General features: G+C 51.4%; 1 protein-coding gene across 1 annotated transcript in view; it reads right to left on the minus strand.

The window, feature by feature from the left end:
- Window positions 1-20,274, minus strand: part of smarcal1 (SWI/SNF related, matrix associated, actin dependent regulator of chromatin, subfamily a-like 1) — a 68,248-nt gene that overhangs the window by 7,590 nt on the left and 40,384 nt on the right. The window contains exons 8-12 of the mRNA XM_038790328.1: window positions 17,990-18,208; window positions 11,840-11,910; window positions 10,957-11,059; window positions 1,825-2,007; window positions 831-931 (exon numbers count right to left, since the gene is read on the minus strand). Coding sequence (XP_038646256.1) covers window positions 831-931; window positions 1,825-2,007; window positions 10,957-11,059; window positions 11,840-11,910; window positions 17,990-18,208 — 677 coding nt within the window. The remainder of the gene's footprint in view (window positions 1-830; window positions 932-1,824; window positions 2,008-10,956; window positions 11,060-11,839; window positions 11,911-17,989; window positions 18,209-20,274) is intronic.

A 20,274-nucleotide genomic window follows, 5' to 3' on the forward strand; every position in this document is an offset into this window, starting at 1 on the left:
GATTCACTACGTTGATTCCGGAGTTGAGAGGAGTGGCTTGTGAGGAGAGACCGTGACTGGGACTATACTCATTGGAAGTTAGAAGAATAAGGGAGGATTTTATAGAAACATATAAAAACATGAAGGAAAGAAATAGAATAGAAGTAGGGAGGTTGTTTGCACTGACGGGTGAAAGCAGAACTAGGGGGAATAGCCTCAAAATGAGGGGAAGTAGATTTAGGACTGCGTTGAGGGGAACTTCTTCACCAATGGGTTGAGAATCTGTGAAATTCCCTCAGTGAAGCAGTTGAGGTGACCTCGTTGAATGTTTTTAAGGCAAAGTTGATAGTATGGACGGCACAGTAGCATACAGTATAGTCCCAGTCTACTCGGTCTCTCCTCACAGCGCAAGGGACCCAGGTTCAATTCCCGCTTGGGCCACTGCCCTCCCGTGTCTGGGTGGGTTTCCTCCAGATGCTTCGGTTTCCTCCCATAAGTCCCGAAAGACGTGCTGTTAGGTGAATTGGACATTCTGAATTCTCCCTCTGTGTACCCAAACAGGCACTGTAATGTGGCGACTAGGGGCTTTTCACAGTAACTTCACTGCAGTGTTAATGTAAGCCTACTTGTGACAATAATAAAAAGGAAGATTAAGATTTTTGAACAGTAAAGGGATTAAGGGTTATGGTGAGCGGGTGGGAAAGTGGAGCTGAGTCCACAAAAGATCAGCCATGATCTCATTGAATGGCGGAGCAGGCTCGAGGGGCCATATGGCCTACTCCTGCTCCTAGTTCTTATGTTCTCTTGCTGTCTCTGTGTCACATGGACAGTGTGCTGCCCACTCCACTCACCAGAGATAATCATCCGCAGTGCCTCTGGCCACCAAGTAATGAATATCCACACAGTTTGTCTGGCCGATGCGATGAACTCTATCTTCAGCCTGAAAGAGGATCTAAGGAAAGAAAAAAAAGTGACATGTGGGAGAAAGAGTGAACCCAGCAGTCCTGAACACCATGTCTAAAAGCAAACAGCATCCCAGCACATCCAGCATTGTCGAACAGACAATGCTCCATTACACAGCCATTCACCCTGGAATGAACAGCTTGTCGTATGAGGAACAGCTGAGGACTCTGGGTCTGTACTCATTGGAGTTTAAAATGATGAGGGGGGATCTTATTGAAACTTACACGGTACTGCGAGGCCTGGATAGAGTGGACGTGGAGACGATGTTTCCACTTGTAGGAAAATCTAGAACCAGAGGACACCAACTCAGACTAATGGGACGATCCTTTAAAACAGAGATGAGGAGGAATTTCATCAGCCAGAGGGTGGTGAATCTGTGGAACTCTTTGCCGCAGAAGGCTGTGGAGGCCAATTCACTGAGTGTCTTTAAGACAGAGATAGATAGGTTCTTGATTAATAAGGGAATCAGGGGTTATGGAGACAAGGCAGGTGAATGGGGATGAGAAAAATATCAGCCATGATAGACTGGCAGAGCAGACTCAATGGGCCAAGTGGCCTAATTCTGCTCCTATGTCTTACGGTTTCACTCTCATCCTACATGCTATCCATGTCCTTCAGGAGGTTCTGGGTTTAAATCCCACTCGAGACTTGAGCAAATATTTCAGGCTGATTCTCCTGGTATATTATATGCAGAAAGGCTGGTATATTAAATATTTCTTTATTTGAATGTAGTTCATTTTGCACCAGACGTGATTATAGTCCCTTTCCCATTAATATCCTTCACTGTAGTCAAAATAAACATTCATAAAATACTAATGTAAATTTGAGTGAATCATTGCAAAATGGTTTAAATTATCTTCATTAAACGGGATTCTCACTTACACCAGGATTCCAGAATAGCTCAGCCATAACCACGAGATCAGCGGAGGAGAGGGTCAAGCCCATGTTGGCGGCAGTGATGGACAACACCGCTACACAGCGTGTTTCAGCAAACTGGAAACGGTCACACAAAGACTGACGATCAGAGGAGGAAGTGGAGCCGTCAATACGGATGAATGCAACTCCCTGTGGACAAAAACCCAATCAGATCATTCAGGTTTAGCTTCACAAAATCACACATCAGAGAAGGTAGACATTCAGATCACTGTGTCTGGAAAGTGCAGATCCCACAAATGGACACAATACTCAAGGTGGGGTCCAACCAGTGAAGTTAGAAGTTTGTGATAACCTTGCTTTAGTTCATGTTGCTCCTTTATTACTGAAGCCAATGACAGGGTGGCACAGTGGTTAGCACTGTTGCCTATGGCGCTGAGGACCCGGGTTCAATCCCCCTGTGTGTGGAGTTTGCACATTCTTCCAGTGTCTACGTCGGTTTCACCCCCACAACGGGTGGGCAGCACGGCAGCACAGTGGTTAGCACTGTTGCTTCACAGCACCAGGGTCCCAGGTTCGATTCCCGACTTGGGTCACTGTCTGTGCAGAATCTTCACGTTCTCCCCGTGTCTGCGTGGGTTTCCTCCGGGTGCTCCGGTTTCCTCCCACAGGTCCCGAAAGACGTGCTGTTAGGTGAATTGGACATTCTGAATTCTCCCTCTGTGTAGCCGAACAGGCACCGGAATGTGGCAACTAGGGGCTTTTCACAGTAACTTCATTGCAGTGTTAATGTAAGCCTACTTGTGACACTAATAAAGATTATTAGAAAGATGTGATTAGCTGGATTGGCCATACTAAATTGATCACTTGATTGGAAAAAAATAAATAATTGGGCACTCTAAATTTATAGAAAAAAAAATTAAAGCCAATGATTCCACATAACAGCCTTCTCAACTTGTCCAGCTACCTTATACTGAATTCATCTCGGATCTCATTGCTATTCACCACCTTTAAAATTATACTATTTCATTCACATTTCCTCTATTTATCCATCTGAATAAAATACATCACATCACATTTCATAGGTCCGGCAATGTCATAACAGGAACAGGCCATTTAGCCCCTCGAGCCTGTCTCGCCATTCACAAGACCATAAGACACAGGAGCAAAATTAGCCACTCGGCCCATCGAGTCTGCTCCGCCATTCAATCAGGGCAGCACAGTAGCATTGTGGATAGCACAATTGCTTCACAGCTCCAGGGTCCCAGGTTCAATTCCGGCTTGGGTCACTGTCTGTGCGGAGTCTGCACATCCTCCCCGTGCGTGTGTGGGTTTCCTCGGGGTGCTCCGGTTTCCTCCCACAGTCCAAAGATGTGCAGGTTAGGTGGATTGGCCATGATAAATTGACCGCACTGTCCAAAATTGCCCTTAGTGTTGGGTGGGGTTAAAGGGTTATGGGGATAGGGTGGAGATGTTGACCTTGAGTAGGATGCTCTTTCCAAGAGCCGGTGCAGACTCGATGGGCCGAATGGCCTCCTTCTGCACTGTAAATTCTATGATCTATGGCTGATATTTTTCTCATCCCCATTCTCCTGCCTTCTCCCCATAACCCTTGATCCCCTTATTAATCAAGAACCTATCTATCTCTGCCTTAAAGCCACTCAGTGATTTGGCCACCACAGTCTTCTGCGGCAAAGAGTCCCACAGATTCACCACCCTCTGGCTGAAGAAATTCCTCCTCATCTCTGTTTTAAAGGATCGTCCATTTAATCTGAGATTGTGTCCTCTGCTTCTAGTTTGTCCTAAAAGTGGAAACATCCTCTCCACGTCCACTCTATCCAGGCCTCGCAGTATCCTGTAAGTTTCAATAAGACTCCCCCTCATTCTTCTAAACTCCAACGAGTACAGACCCAGAATCCTCAACCATTCCCCATACAACAAGCTCTTAATTCCAGGGATCATTCTTGTGAACCTCCTCTGGACCCTTTCCAAGGCCAGTACATCCTTCCTTAGGTACGGGATCCAAAACTGCTCACAATACTCCAAATGGGGTCTGACCAGAGCCTTACACAGCCTCAGAAGTACATCCCTGCTCTTGTATTCTAGCCCTCTCGACATGAATGCTAACGTTGCATTTGCCTTCCTAACTGCCGACTGAACCTGCACATTAACCTGAAGAGAATCGTGAACAAGGACTCCCAAGTCCCTTTGTGCTTCTGATTTCCTAAGCATTTCCTCATTTAGAAAATAGTCTATGCCTCCATTTCTCCTTCCAAAGTGCATAACCTCACACTTTTCCACATTGTATTCCATTACCCACTCTCCTAGCTTGTCCAAATCATTCTCCAGCCCCCTTGCTTCCTCAATACTACCTGTCCCTCTACAGATCTTTGTATCATCTGCAAACTTAGCAACAGTGCCTTCAGTTCCTTCTTCCAGATCATTAATGTATATTGTGAAAAGTTGAGGTCCCAGCAAAGACCCCTGAGGCACACCACTAGTCACCAGCTGTCATCCTGAAAAAGACCCCTTTATCCCCACACTCTGCCTTCTGCCAGTCAGCCAATCCTCTATCCATGCCAGGATCTTACCCTGAACACCATGGGCTTATTTTAGAGCCTCCGATTTGGCATCTTGTCAAAGGCCTTCTGGAAATCTAAATAAATCATGTTCACTGGTTCTCGTTAGACTAACTTCCTTGTTACTTCCGAAAAGAACTCTAACAGATTTGTCAGACATGACCTCCCTTTGACAAAGCCATGCTGACTCAGTCCTATTTTACCATGCACGTCCAAGTACTTCGCGATCTCATCTTTAACAACAGACTCTAAAATCTTACCAATGACCAAAGTCAGGCTAACCGGCCCATATTTCAAGTCTGCTGCCTCCCCCCCTTCTTAAACAGGGAGGTTACATTAGCCACTTTCCAGTCCTCAGGGACCCTTCCTGCCTCCAGTGATTCCTGAAAGTTCACCACCAATGCCTCCACAATTTTCTCCGCTATCTCTTTTAGGACCCTGGGGTGTAGTCCATCCGGTCCAGGTGATTTATCAATCTTCAGACCTTCCAGTTTCTGTAGAACCTTCTCCTTATAATAATAATAATTGCTTGTCACAAGTAGGCTTCAATGAAATTACTGTGAAAAGCCCCTAGTCACCACATTCCGGCGTCTGTTTGGGGAGGCTGGTACAGGAATTGAACCATGCTGCTGGCCTGCCTTGCTCTGCTTTAAAAGCCAGCGATTTAGCCCTGTATGCTAAACCAGCCCCAGATACGTGGGCTCAGTAGGGTGCTCTCTGGAAGGGCTGGTGCATACGCGATGGGCTAAATGGCCTCCTTCTGCACTGTAAATTCTATTATTCTATGAACACTGCAATGAAGTTACTGTGAAAAGACCCTAGTTGCCACATTCCGGCGCCTGTTCGGGTACACAGAGGGAGAATTCAGAATGTCCAATTCACCTAACAGTACGTCTTTTGGGATTTGTGGGAGGAAACCGGAGCACCCGGAGGAAACCCACACAGACACAGGGAGAATGTGCAGACTCCGCACAGATAGTGACCCAAGCCGGGAATCGAACCTGGGTCCCTGACACTGTGGAATCAGTGCTAACCACTGTGCTACCGTGCCACCCATGTCTGTCAACGGCTAATGTCACCCTTTTGCAAAAAGCCTTTCGGCAAGGTGGGGGGGGGGGGGGGGGGGGGGGGGGGAGAAAGAGGGGGCACTGGGCCTGGCCTCACTCTAACCCTACATCCATGTAGTGTGGTGCGTGGTCCGAGATTAACATTATGGAGAATTCTGGCCCTACTAACCCTGGAAGCACCGACTTTCCCACCACAAAGAAGCCTATCTGAGAGTACGATTTACGGACATGGGAGAACTCCTCCTCCCACAGGTGTTAGAGCCTCCACATATCCACCACTGTGGAGCTGTGAAGCAATTGTGCTAACCACTATGCTACCGTGCTGCCCAGTTGTGACAATAAGGATTATTATTATATGCAACCAGAACAAAGAACAGCTCCACCCCCCCCCCGCCTCAAATCTGTTCCATGAAGATGGTCAATTCTTTCGCCATTCCTGATTTAGCTTCAGCACTGTGAAGACTATGCTTTTATTGAATATTATGGCTACCCCCGCCTCACCCAGCTGGATATGCCTGACCCACCCAACCTCTCCTTATTCTCACCTTCACCCCAAGGTGCACTTCATGGAGGAATATAACATCGACCGTCATGCTTTTTGGGTGGACAAAGACTCTGGAACTTTTCACTGGGCTGTTGAGTCCTCGCACTTTCCCCCCACCATGTCTGTCCCGCAGGGAAGCCCCTGCATGCCCGGATTCGCCTTTGTTCCCGGGCCATCCGAAATAGCCGTCAGCAGCCCCCCCCCCCCGCATAACCAGCATTCTAAACACCCCCCCCCCCCCCCCCCCACCTTGCGATGTCCCCTTTTCCTCATCGCCCCTCCACCCCCCAAGGTGCCCTCTTCCTCTCGGGGGATCTGCTACTGCCCCCCCTCCCCCACTTTTCTCCGTTCACCAGCTTATCCGCTGCCGTGATGGCCCATCCTTGGAAACGAAGCCCTGTGGTCCCGACCTGTCTGAACCCTCCCCGACCACCCCCCCTCCAACCGTAGCCTTTTGCCCTGCCTCTTTAGCGTTGCTACGTCTAGGGTGAGCAGAAGTGGTGACTCTGGTGCACATGGGTGAATGCCAGTCCCCTCCTCGCCTTGTTGGCCCCACCCCGCTGTGTACAGGATCCTGTCGCATGGCACCCCACCCCCCCCCCCCCCCAGTGTTTCTCCAGTCCCATGCACAAGTCCGAAGTGACTGTGCCCGTGACGTTTTCCCACTCCACCATCGCAGAGTGACGTGTGGTCCGGTTGCCCACCCACCGGGAGGCTCCGAGTCGCAGGGGTGGAAACATCCCAACTGATATGGGTGAGTGAATTTCAAAAACAAGATCAGGCAGGACACCAGACCCATCACCAAATTAACCCTGAGAGGGACAAGAGGCAGAGGAATCATGGAGAGCAAACGTTTCCTTCTACAGCGCACAACAATAAGGCCCTCCACCATTTAGAGGTACACAGTTTTGTGCCTTCCAAATTATATCTTCCCAAGTCCATTCTTCTGCACAAAATCAGTTGCTTCCTTTGGCAAATTAAAACATAAGAACATAAGAACTAGGAGCAGGAGTAGGCCATCTGGCCCCTCGAGCCTGCTCCACCATTCAATGAGATCATGGCTGATGTTTTGTGGACTCAGCTCCACTTTCCGGCCCGAACACCATAACCCTTAATTCATGAAAAAACTATCTATCTTTATCTTAAAAACATTCAATGAAGGAGCCTCAACTGCTTCACTGGGCAAGGAATTCCATAGATTCACAACCCTTTGTGTGAAGAAGTTCCTCCTAAACTCAGTCCTAAATCTACTTCCCCTTATTTTGAGGCTATGCCCCCAAGTTGTGCTTTCACCCACCAGTGGAAACAACCTGCCCGCATCTATCCTATCTATTCCCTTCATAATTTTATATGTTTCTATAAGATCCCCCCGCATCCTTCTAAATTCCAACGAATACAGTCCCAGTCTACTCAACCTCTCCTCGTAATCCAACCCCTTCAACTCTGGGATTAACCCAGTGAATCTCCTCTGCACACCCTCCAGTGCCTGTATGTCCTTTCTCAAGTAAGGAGACCAAAACTGAACACAATATTCCAGATGTGGCCTCACTAACACCGTATAGAATTGCAACATAACCTCCCTAGTCTTAAACTCCATTCCTCTAGCAATGAAGGACAAAATTCAATTTGCATTCTTAATCATCTGTTGCACCTGTAAACCAACTTTTTGTGACTCGTGCACGAGCACACCCAGGTCTCTCTGCACAGTTTTAATATTTTATCATTTAAATAGGGGCAGCAGGGTAGCATGGTGGTTAGCATAAATGCTTCACAGCTCCAGGGTCCCAGGTTCGATTCCCAGCTGGGTCACTGTCTGTGTGGAGTCTGCACGTCCTCCCCCCTGTGTGCGTGGGTTTCCTCCGGGTGCTCCGGTTTCCTCCCACAGTCCAAAGATATGCGGGTTAGGTGGATTGGCCATGCTAAATTGCCCGTAGTGTCCTAATAGAAGTAAGGTTAAGGGGGGGTTGTTGGGTTACGGGTATAGGGTGGATACGTGGGTTTGAGTAGGGTGATCATGGCTCGGCACAACATTGAGGGCCGAAGTGCCTGTTCTGTGCTGTACTGTTCTAAAAAAAAAATAATAATCCCGTTTGCTGTTATTCCTACCAAAATGGATAACCTCACATTTGTCAACATTGTATTCCATCTGCCAGACCCTAGCCCATTCACTTAACCTCTGCAGACTTCCAGTATCCTCTGTACTTTTTGCTTCACCACTCATCTTAGTGTCATCTGCAAACTTGGACACATTGCCCTTGGTCCCCAACTCCAAATCATCTATGTAAATTGTGAACAATTGTGGGCCCAACACGGATCCCTGAGGGACACCACTAGCTACTGATTGCCAACCAGAGAAACACCCATTAATCCCCACTCTTTGCTTTCTATTAATTAACCAATCCTCTATCCATGCTACTACTTTACTCTTAATGCCATGCATCTTTATCTTATGCAGCAACCTTTTGTGTGGCACCTTGTCAAAGGCTTTCTGGAAATCCAGATATACCACATCCATTGGCTCCCCGTTATCTACTGCACTGGTAATGTCCTCAAAAAATTCCACTAAATTAGTTAGGCACGACCTGCCCTTTATGAACCCATGCTGCGTCTGCCCAATGGGATAATTTCTATCCAGATGTCTCGCTATTTCTTCCTTGGTGATAGATTCCAGCATCTTCCCTACTACTGAAGTTGAGCTGACTGGCCTATAATTACCCGCTCTCTGTCTACCTCCTTTTTTAAACAGTGGCGTCACGTTTGCTAATTTCCAATCCGCCAGGACCACCCCAGAGTCTAGTGAATTTTGGTAAATTATCACTGGTGCATTTGCAATTTCCCTAGACATCTCTTTTAGCACTCTGGGATGCAATCCATCAGGGCCAGGAGACTTGTCTACCTTTAGCCCCATTAGCTTGCCCATCACTCCCTCCTTAGTGATAACAATCCTCTCAAGGTCCTCACCTGTCATAGCCTCATTTCTATCAGTCGCTGGCATGTTATTTGTGTCTTCCACTGTGAAGACCGACCCAAAAAACCTGTTCAGTTCTTCAGCCATTTCCTCATCTCCCATTATTAAAACTCCCTTCTCATCCTCTAAAAGGACCAATATTTACCATAGCCACTCTTTTTTGTTTTATATATTTGTAGAAACTTTTAATGTCTGTTTTTATATTCTGAGCAAGTTTACTCTCATACTCTATCTTACCCTTCTTTATAGCTTTTTTAGTAGCTTTCTGTTGCCCCCTAAAGATTTCCCAGTCCTCTAGTCTCCCAGCAATCTTTGCCACTTTGTATGCCTTTTCCTTCAATTTAATACTCTCCCTTATTTCCTTAGATATCCACGGTCGATTTTCCCTCTTTCTTCCGTCCTTCCTTTTCGTTGGTATAAACCTTTGCTGAGCACTGTGAAAAATCGCTTGGAAGGTTCTCAACTGTTCCTCAACTGTTCCACCATAAAGTCTTTGCTCCCAGTCTACCTTAGCTAGTTCTTCTCTCATCCCATTGTAATCTCCTTTGTTTAAGCACAAAAGACTAGTATTTGATTTTACTTTCTCACCCTCCATCTGTATTTTAAATTCCACCATATTGTGATCGCTCCTTCCGAGAGGATCCCTCACTATGAGATCATGAATCAATCCTGTCTCATTACACAGGACAAGATCTAGGACCACTTGTTCCCTCGTAGGTTCCATTACACACTGTTCTAGGAAACTATCGCAGATACATTCTATAAACTCCTCCTCAAGGCTGCCTTGACCGACCTGGTTAAACCCATCGACATGTTGATTAAAATCCCCCATGATAACTGCTGTACCATTTCTACATACATCAGTTATTTCTTTGTTTATTGCCTGCCCCACCATATCGTTACTATTTGGTGGCCGATAGACTACTCCTATCAGTGACTTTTACGCCTTACTATTCCCGATTTCCACCCAAATGCATTCAACCTTATCCTCCATAGCACCGATGTCATCCCTTACTATTGCCCAGATGTCATCCTTAAATAACAGAGTTACACCACCTTCCTTACCATCCACTCTGTCTTTCAAATAGTTTGATACCCTCGGATATTTAACTCCAAGTCGTGACCATCCTTTAACCATGTTTTAGTAATGGCCACTAAATCATAGGCATTCACGATGATTTGCGCCATCAATTCATTTACCTTATTCTGAATACTACGAGCATTCAGGTAAAGTACACTTATGTTGGCTTTTTTACCTCTGTTTTGAATCTTAACACCTCGATCAGTAAAAAACAGTGATGCTGTCCTTATATATGACCCAAGGTCTGGCTGGGTAAAGCATTCCGAAACGCACCTTGTTGATGAGTGCAGCGTTGACCCCATTGTGCAGCTTTGACCCCATTGTGCAGCTTTGACCCCATTGTGCAGCTTTGACCCCATTGTGCTCTTCCCGGCACTTGGCCAGGTCGCCCCCAATGTGCTGATAAATCCGGATGGCGTGTCCTTCCCACTTACACAACTGGGTGTTCCTTGCCCAGTTCAGAATCCACTCCTGGTCTTGACACCAGCAAAGTTTCGCAATGATTGCCCGTGGTGGTTCCCCCGATTTTCGGTCTTCGGAGGAGTGACCCGTGAGCCCGGTCTCCTTCTGGGGATTTGGTGAAGCCCCCCCCCTCCCGGATCGTCACTGGTTGGATGGTATTGGTAGAGTGGGGGAGGACGTGCCAGACCATGAGGTTAATGATTGTGGCTGATACAATAATGCTCCTGCTCCTAGCCCACGGCGCCTCATGCTGTGCTGTGATCATTCTAGGATATCAGTTTTGCAATGACTGCTCTGCTTTTTAATTCTATCCCTCGAGAAGTGAAAACTCATTTTTCTGCGAGTTGCATCTTGCCCCAAATTTGAACTAAATCCTGAACCTCTCCAGCCAGACCACCCTGGTGAGCTCACCATTGTCACTCAAAAAACTGATATCTTACTTTGTCTCTCAGAGTTGCACACAATGCGTCCAGAACCAGCCGATGATGCCCGAACACCAGGAACTTGTCCCGGCCACTCTCCAGCAGGTCACTCACATACTCTCTGTAAAAGAGGAAATCGAGTAAATCCCACCTACTCAGGGCTGGGCAAGTACAGGACGGAACCCGGGGAGGGGAGGGGAGGGGTATACAGGGCGGAGCCCGGGGAGGGGGGGTCAAGTGATGATACCTCTTAAAACTGAATCGTTAGCATGTCACTAGAGTAGTTTTACATAGTTACTTCATTAAGGGTTGCGATTAATTATACGGAGTGTACTGAGTAATTATATTTTTAGGACATAGCAATAATAAGTAATCAAATGGGATTTAGGATAGCTAAGTTGACCAAAAGGACGTCATTTCTGATATCTTGTCTTTGTGAAACAATCTGGGTTTTGCTGTCCTGCTTTTCAGACAATGAATGCAGAGCAAATTACTGTAAACACAGCTGTCAGGATGAGTATCAATCATGCGCTGCTTGTAATTCTATTGGGTGAAGTTTAAACATTGCCTGCAATTCTATTGGATAAGTTTAAATGTAGCAGCTTCACGGATTGGATTGTGTCCAACTGGGACGGGCTTTGAACGTTGTATAAGTACTATGTTCTGGTCCTTGTTCAGCATAACAGATCTTGGCGGATATCCAGGTCTGTTCTCCATGTACACGTAACAAGCTTGATTAACTAGCCATATTGTCCAGATTGTCGATGTGTCTTTTCCTCTCTGTACGGAGTTGAGCCACAGGGAATAACCACACATGGAAGCTGACTCAATACACAGGTCTTGAAACCACTCTAACACCGGGAAGGGGAGTTGATTACGGGGCGGACCTGTCCTTACTCACATTATTGATCGGACTTTGGCCTCCGCTGTGCGAATGTAGAAAAGCAGCAAAGCCTCCTTCTTTTCTCGTTTCTGTTTCAATAAAATAAAGCAATTTGGAGTAAACATTACATTCGGAACTAGTTTCTTTCTGAAGAATTTTGTAAAATGCTGTCAAATGTGAGGCTTCACCCAGTTGAAACCCTGGCTGATCCTCTTCTTGTATACCAGCAGCAATAAGGCCATACGTCTAGACACCACCCCACCCACATCATGATCCTGACACAGGCTAGGGATGGAGATTGATCTCGGTGTGAAAGGCACTGGAACATACCAGACAGTGGCTGGGATTTTGCCCAGTCATCAGAAGGCCCTCCCACAATGGGCCGAGTTCCTGACCGTGCGGTCTGAGCGGTTGGGAACCCAGCGTGGCGGCTGCGGACTGTGTCCAGCGCTGCCACACTCGACCGGGATCCATGTCGGTAGGGCTTCCGTGAGGGCTGGTGGAGCGTGGCCCGTTGGGTCGCATGTGAAAAAAAAAGAAAATCGCTTATTGTCACGAGTAGGCTTCAAATGAAGTTATTGTGAAAAGCCCCTAGTCGCCACATTCCAGCGCCTGTTCGGGGAGGCTGGTACGGGAATTGAACCGTGCTGCTAGCCTGCCAGGGTCTGCTTTAAAAGCCAGCTATTTAGCCCTGTGCTAAACCAGCCCCTTAGGGCTGTGGCAGGTCGGGTCCGTGCTGTATGGAGCGACCGCTGCAGGTTGCCCCTCACAGATCCTGGAATCGGTGAGGTTTGGCGCCGTAAAATGCCCGCGAATTCCCCATTTCAGCCGGCACTTAGCAGCTGAAACGAAGAATCCAGCATACAATGGCCTGGTAGAGAATTCCACAGGCTCACCACTCTCTGGGTGAAGAGATTTCTCTTCATCACCAGCTCCTCCAGAGTCGCGAACTTCCCATCCAGGAAGAGGTCCCCAAACTGTCTGATGCCTGCCCTGTGCCAACTCCCAAATCCCCCACCCGTTCTCCTCGGCGCAGAACGGTGATTACCCCATATCGGGGCCCAAACTGAGGCCTTCACTTCCCCCCTATGCCGCCTCCATTGTCCCTAGATTTTAAGGGACGCAACCACCACCCGACTCTTGGAGTACTTTGCCGGGGGGAGTGGAAGTGGGACTGTCACCAAAGCCTCCAGACTCGTACCCACACAGGACGCCACCTCCAATCTCTTCCATGCGTCACCCACCTGCGAATCATCGCCACGTTCGCCGCCCAATAATATCCACACAGGTTGGGCAGCGCCAGGCCCCCTACCTCCCTTCTTCGCTCCAAAAATACCCTCCTTACTCTCGGGGCCTTCCGTGCCCACACAAACCCCAGAATTAGTCACCCTTCTGTAAAAAGCCTTTGGGATCAATATGGGGAGGCACTGGAAAAGAAACTAAAACCTTGGGAGCGCCGTCACCTTAATCGACTGGACCCTGCCTGCCAACGAAAGCGGTAGCGCGTCCCACCTCCTGAACTCTTCCTCCATCTGCTCCACCAGCCTCGAAAAGTTAAGCCTATGCATGGCCCCCCAGGTCCTAGCCACCTGGATCCCAAGATACCTAAAGCTCCTCTCAGCCCTCTTCAATGGGAGCTCCCCTATCTCCCTCTCCTGATCCCCCGGGTGCAGGACACACAGCTCACTCTTCCCCACGTTGAGCTTATAGCCCGAAAAGTCCCCAAACAGCCCCCCCCACACACACACACAATCCCCCTCCAACTCTTCGAGTCCCTCAGCGCCATGGCCAGGGGCTCAATCGCTAATGCGAAGAGCAGGGGAGACAAGGGGCACCCCTGCCTCGTCCCCCTGGAAAGCCGAAAGTCCGCCGACCTCCTCCCATTCGTCACCACACTCGCCACCGGGGAGCTGTACAGCAACCTCACCCAGCTGATGAACCCCTCACCAAACCCAAACCTCCACAACACCTCCCAAAGGTAGCTCCACTCCACCCTATCAAAAGCTTTCTCCGCATCCATGGACGCCACTATTTCTGACTCCCCAGCCACCGGCGCCATCATCATAACATTCAGGAGCCTCCGCACGTTGGCATTCAGCTGCCTCCCCTTTACAAACCCTGTTTGGTCCTCATGAATCACCGTCGGGACCACATCCTCCACCCTCCTGGACAGCACCTTTGCCAACAACTTGACATCTACATTAAGGAGCGAGATCGGCCTGTAAGACCCACACTGAAGGGGGTCCTTGTCCCGCTTCAGGAGCAAAGAGATAATTGCCCTGGACATCGTTGGGGCAGAGCCCCCTCCTCCCTAGCCTCATTCAGGGTCCTCACAAGAAGAGGGCCCAGCAAATCTGAAAATTTCTTGTAAAATCCCACCGGGAACCCGTCAGGCCCCGGCGCTTTCCCTGTCTGCACACTTCCCAACGCCTCCACCAGCTCCTCCAACTCGATTGGGGCCCTCAAACCCTCCACCCGCTCGTCCCCTACTCTTGGGAACTCCAGCCTATCCAAAAAGCGGTCCACCCCACCGGCTTCCCTGGGGGGGCACCGCCCGGTACAGCCCCTCGTAAAAGGATCTGAACACCCCATTGATGTCCTTTCCACCCCGCACCATGTTCCCTCCTGCATCCGTGGCTCCCCCAATTTCTCTAGCTGCCTCCCGCTTCCGGAGCTGGTGGGCCAACATCCGACTTGCCTTCTCCCCGTACTCGTATACCGCCCCCTGCGCCCTCCTCCACTGCGCCTCCGCCTTCCGGGTGGTTAAAATGTCAAATTCCGCTTGGAGATTGCGCCGCTTCCTCAAAAGCCCCTCCTCCGGGGTGTCTGCATAACTCCTATCCACCCTGACCATCTCCTCCACCAGCCTCTCCCTCTCGGGCCTCTCCCCCCTCTCCCTGTGCGGCCGAATAGATATCAGCTCCCCTCTGACAACTGCCTTTAGCGCTTCCCAAACCACCCCAACCTGCACCTCCCCGTTGGTTTCTAGATACCCCTCTATGCCCCTACGGATCCGCCTGCACACTTCCTCCTCTGCCAAAAGCCCCACATCCAGCCTCCACAGCGGGCGCTGATCCTTCCCCTCCCCCAGCTCCAGATCCACTAAATGTGGGGCATGATCAGAAATGGCTATCGCCGAATACTCCGCCCCCACTGCTCTCGGGATCAGCGCCCTGCTAAGCACAAAAAAATCAAACTGTGTGTACGCCTTATGAACATGGGCGAAAAAGGAGAACTCCCTACCCCCCAGCTCCAAAAACCTCCAAGGGTCCACCCCCCCCATCTGATCCATGAACCCCCTCAGCACCGAGGCCGCTGCCGGCCTCCTGCCCGTCCTAGACTTCGAGCGATCCAGCACCGTGTTAAAGTCCCCTCCCAGGATCAATCCCCGTCTCCAGGTCCGGGATCAGGCCCAGCATGCGCCGCATGAAGCCCGCATCGTCCCAGTTGGGGGCATAAACATTAACCAAGACCACCCGCTCCCCCTGAAGTCTCCCACTCACCATCACATATCGACCAGCACTATCCGCCACCACTTTGGACACAACGAACGACAGGCTCTTACCCACCAAAATTGCCACCCCACGGTTCTTCGCATCAAGCCCCGAGTGAAACACCTGTCCCACCCAACTCTTTCTTAGCCTCACCTGATCCGTAACCCTGAGGTGCGTCTCCTGGAGCATAGCCACATCCGCTCCCAACCCCTTCAAGTGAGCCAAGACCCGGGATCGCTTCACCGGACAATTCAGCCCCCTCACGTTCCATGTGACCAGCCGAACCCCGGGGGGGGGGGCATCCCCCTCCCCCTACGCCGATCAGCCATAGCTCTTCCTCAATCTGCCACGCGCCCAGGGAACCCCCCAACCCCCCCCTCACCATCCATTCCCTCACAGTCCCTGCAGCAACAACCCGGTAACCCTCACCCCCCCGGCGCAACACAGCCACCAATCCCTCCCTACAAGCACCGGCCCCGCCCCCCAATTCCTCCGGCGCGGGAAGAAAGCCCGCACTTCCAACCGGAGCTCCGCCCCTCAACCCAACACGCGGGAAAAAGACGGACACGTGACCCATCGGGACCCCAAACTACTCCCCAACCCACCAGTGGACAAAACAAAAAAAAACACCACAGTAAATAAACAACAGCCCAGAAAACAACCCTGAAAAAACCAAAATAGTGACAGTCACTATCAGATTATTACTCATAATCTTTGGCTCGTTTTCAAGTAAAAGGAACTTATTTCTGAAAGTCTTTGTTTGCATCATTTGTTCCATAGGTCAAAACTCCATAAAATGTTTGTCAAAAAGTCTAAGTGCAAAGATTAGTTTCATAGAATTTACAGTGTATGAGTCCATTCAGCCCATCGAGTCTGCACAGGCCCTTGGAAAGAGCACCCTACCCAAGCCCATACATCAGCCCTATCCCTGTAACCTAGTCACCCCAGTTCAGCTTTATTGGACACTAAGGGCAATTTAGCATGGCCAATCCACCTAACCTGGACTGTGGGAGGAAACCGGAGCACCCGGAGGAAACCCACGCAGACGCAGGGAGAACGTGCAGACTCCGCACAGGCAGTGACCCAGCGGGGAATCGAACCTGGGACCCTTGCGCTGTGAAGCCATAGTGCTAACCACTGTTTGACAAAGAGTCATCGGACTCGAAACGTTAGCTCTTTTCTCCCTACAGATGCTGCCAGACCTGCTGAGATTTTCCAGCATTTTCTCTTTTGTTTCAGATTCCAGCATCCGCAGTAATTTGCTTTTATCCAGTACTAACCACTGTGCTACCGTGCCAGACAGTACTCCAAATTACTATTGACATTAACAATTAAAGCAGTTCTACAACACTAGACTACCACCAAGATTAACTGCAAAGCAAAGTATAGCCAGAGGTGTCAGGATCCAAGTAGCAACAGCCTCCGAGACCAGGACCACACGTTTCAGGTTCTGGGTTTGGCAAGGCGGCATGCTTTGGCAGGTCTCAGTTCCGGTGTCCTCTGTAGTTAGTCTCTCCAGAAGCTGGGCACAAGCACGGAGGACTGACAAAAGCTCCAGGTTTTCAGAGTCCCGGAAAGGATACAACGCAAGTGGGCCATTCAGCCCATCTTATCCATGCTGACCCAAAGACACCCAGGTGCCTTTCCAATCCCACCTTCCTGCTCCCGGTCCACAGCCTGCAGCTTAGAACGCTTAAGGTGCAGATCCAGGTACTTTTTAAACGAGTTTAGGGTCTCTGCCTCCACCACCAACTCAGATAGTGAATTCCAGACTCCCACTACCCTCTGCGTAATAAAGCTCTTCCTCACGTCCCCTCTACACCTTCTGCCACTTAGCTTGAATCTGTGACCCCTGGTTTTTGAACTCTCTGCCAAGGGAATCAAGCTCCTCCTGTTTACTCTATCTTTACCCCTCACAATTTTGTCTCCCTCAATCATGTCACCTCTCAGCCTTCTCAAGGAAAACAACCCCAACCTCTCCAATCTCTCCTCATAGCCCTGGCAGCATTCTAGTCAACCACCTCTGCAGACCAATAACATTCTTCCTGTAATGTGGTGACCAGAACTGCACACAATACTCCAGCTATGGTCTCACCAGTGTTTTATATAGTTCCATCGCTGTATCCCTAATTTTGTATTTTATACCTCTGCCAATGAAGGAGACATTTCCATTGGTCTTCTTTACAACCATGTATCTGTGAACTGCTGCCTTTAGGGACCTGTGCACTTGCACACCAAGATCTCTCACTTCATCCACCCCTCTCAGTATATTCCTGTTTATTCATTTCCTCACACTTATCAGAGATGGACTCCATCTGCCACTTTCCTGCCCCCTCCACCAACTCATCCGTAAATGTTGGAACTTATTTTGCTGTCTTGGAAGATTGTGGTCAAGAGTGTATGTTACTTGGAAATCATGCGTCTGGTGATGAACTGACAAGAGCTGCCCCATACAGTTGCTGACCACTGTCCTGGGCCGAGCATGGAGCTCGAAGGTTCCCCAAGTCCCCTGGGCCAACACAACAGACAACCTTTCTGCTTTGCTACATCCTGCTGTGCACAAAATGGCCACCAGGTTCGCCAATAAAACAGCCCCACTTTCACTGAGAGTGACGTTTGTGACTAGGCTAAGTATTGATACTGGTGAGAAATTGTTACCTCAGCTAACACCCACCGTTTTGTGGTCTTTGGTCATCTCTTTGGCCGCTGCTTCCAATGCTGCTCTGGCCTTCACACTCACAGCCTCTGGCTCGACAAGCACCATCTTACGCCGTTTGGCTGGCAGCTGCGACAGAACATCCGATTTCAGCCGTCTGATCATCAGTGACTCCAGAAGCAGGAGGCGGAGTTCCAGCAGGTTGGAAGATCCCGAATAATCCCATCCCCAGGGAAACTGCCAGTGACAGAGGTGAGAACATGAGCTGGTTGTGGGAGAATCAGGGGGGGAGGTGTGACTGGGGGGAGGTGTGACTGGGGGGAGGTGTGACTGGGGGGAGGTGTGACTGGGGGGAGGTGTGACTGGGGGGAGGTGTGACTGGGGGGAGGTGTGACTGGGGGGAGGTGTGACTGGGGGGAGGTGTGACTGGGGGGAGGTGTGACTGGGGGGAGGTGTGACTGGGGGGAGGTGTGACTGGGGGGAGGTGTGACTGGGGGGAGGTGTGACTGGGGGGAGGTGTGACTGGGGGGAGGTGTGACTGGGGGGAGGTGTGACTGGGGGGAGGTGTGACTGGGGGGAGGTGTGACTGGGGGGAGGTGTGACTGGGGGGAGGTGTGACTGGGGGGAGGTGTGACTGGGGGGAGGTGTGACCTGGGGGGAGGTGTGACTGGGGGGAGGTGTGACTGGGGGGAGGTGTGACTGGGGGGAGGTGTGACTGGGGGGAGGTGTGACTGGGGGAGGTGTGACTGGGGGGAGGTGTGACTGGGGGGAGGTGTGACTGGGGGGGGTGGTGACGGGGGGGAGGTGTGACTGGGGGGAGGTGTGACTGGGGGGAGGTGTGACTGGGGGGAGGTGTGACTGGGGGGAGGTGTGACTGGGGGGAGGTGTGACTGGGGGGAGGTGTGACTGGGGGGAGGTGTGACTGGGGGGAGGTGTGACTGGGGGGAGGTGTGACTGGGGGGAGGTGTGACTGGGGGGAGGTGTGACTGGGGGGAGGTGTGACTGGGGGGAGGTGTGACTGGGGGGAGGTGTGACTGGGGGAGGTGTGACTGGGGGGAGGTGTGACTGGGGGGAGGTGTGACTGGGGGGAGGTGTGACTGGGGGGGAGGTGTGACTGGGGGGAGGTGTGACTGGGGGGAGGTGTGACTGGGGGGAGGTGTGACTGGGGGGAGGTGTGACTGGGGGGAGGTGTGACTGGGGGGGGGTGTGACTGGGGGGAGGTGTGACTGGGGGGGGGGGTGACTGGGGGGGGGTGTGACTGGGGGGAGGTGTGACTGGGGGGAGGTGTGACTGGGGGGAGGTGTGACTGGGGGGAGGTGTGACTGGGGGGAGGTGTGACTGGGGGGAGGTGTGACTGGGGGGAGGTGTGACTGGGGGAGGTGTGACTGGGGGGAGGTGTGACTGGGGGGAGGTGTGACTGGGGGAGGTGTGACTGGGGGGAGGTGTGACTGGGGGAGGTGTGACTGGGGGGAGGTGTGACTGGGGGGAGGTGTGACTGGGGGGAGGTGTGACTGGGGGGGGGTGTGACTGGGGGAGGTTGACTGGGGGGAGGTGTGACTGGGGGGAGGTGTGACTGGGGGGAGGTGTGACTGGGGGGAGGTGTGACTGGGGGGAGGTGTGACTGGGGGGAGGTGTGACTGGGGGGAGGTGTGACTGGGGGGAGGTGTGACTGGGGGGAGGTGTGACTGGGGGGGAGGTGTGACTGGGGGGGAGGTGTGACTGGGGGGGAGGTGTGACTGGGGGGAGGTGTGACTGGGGGGAGGTGTGACTGGGGGGGTGTGACTGGGGGGAGGTGTGACTGGGGGGAGGTGTGACTGGGGGGAGGTGTGACTGGGGGGAGGGGTGACTGGGGGAGGTGTGACTGGGGGGAGGTGTGACTGGGGGGAGGTGTGACTGGGGGGAGGTGTGACTGGGGGGAGGTGTGACTGGGGGGAGGTGTGACTGGGGGAGTTGTGACTGGGGGGAGTTGTGACTGGGGGAGTTGTGACTGGGGGAGTTGTGACTGTGGGAGGTGTGACTGGGGGGAGGTGTGAACTGGGGGGAGGTGTGACTGGGGGGGAGGTGTGACTGGGGGGAGGTGTGACTGGGGGGGAGGTGTGACTGGGGGGGAGGTGTGACTGGGGGGAGGTGTGACTGGGGGGAGGTGTGACTGGGGGGAGGTGTGACTGGGGGGAGGTGTGACTGGGGGGAGGTGTGACTGGGGGGAGGTGTGACTGGGGGGGGAGGTGTGACTGGGGGGGGGTGTGACTGGGGGGGAGGTGTGACTGGGGGGGAGGTGTGACTGGGGGGAGGTGTGACTGTGG

This window comes from Scyliorhinus canicula, chromosome 2, assembly GCF_902713615.1.
Source record: "Scyliorhinus canicula chromosome 2, sScyCan1.1, whole genome shotgun sequence".
NCBI classification, from domain to species: Eukaryota; Metazoa; Chordata; class Chondrichthyes; order Carcharhiniformes; family Scyliorhinidae; genus Scyliorhinus; species Scyliorhinus canicula.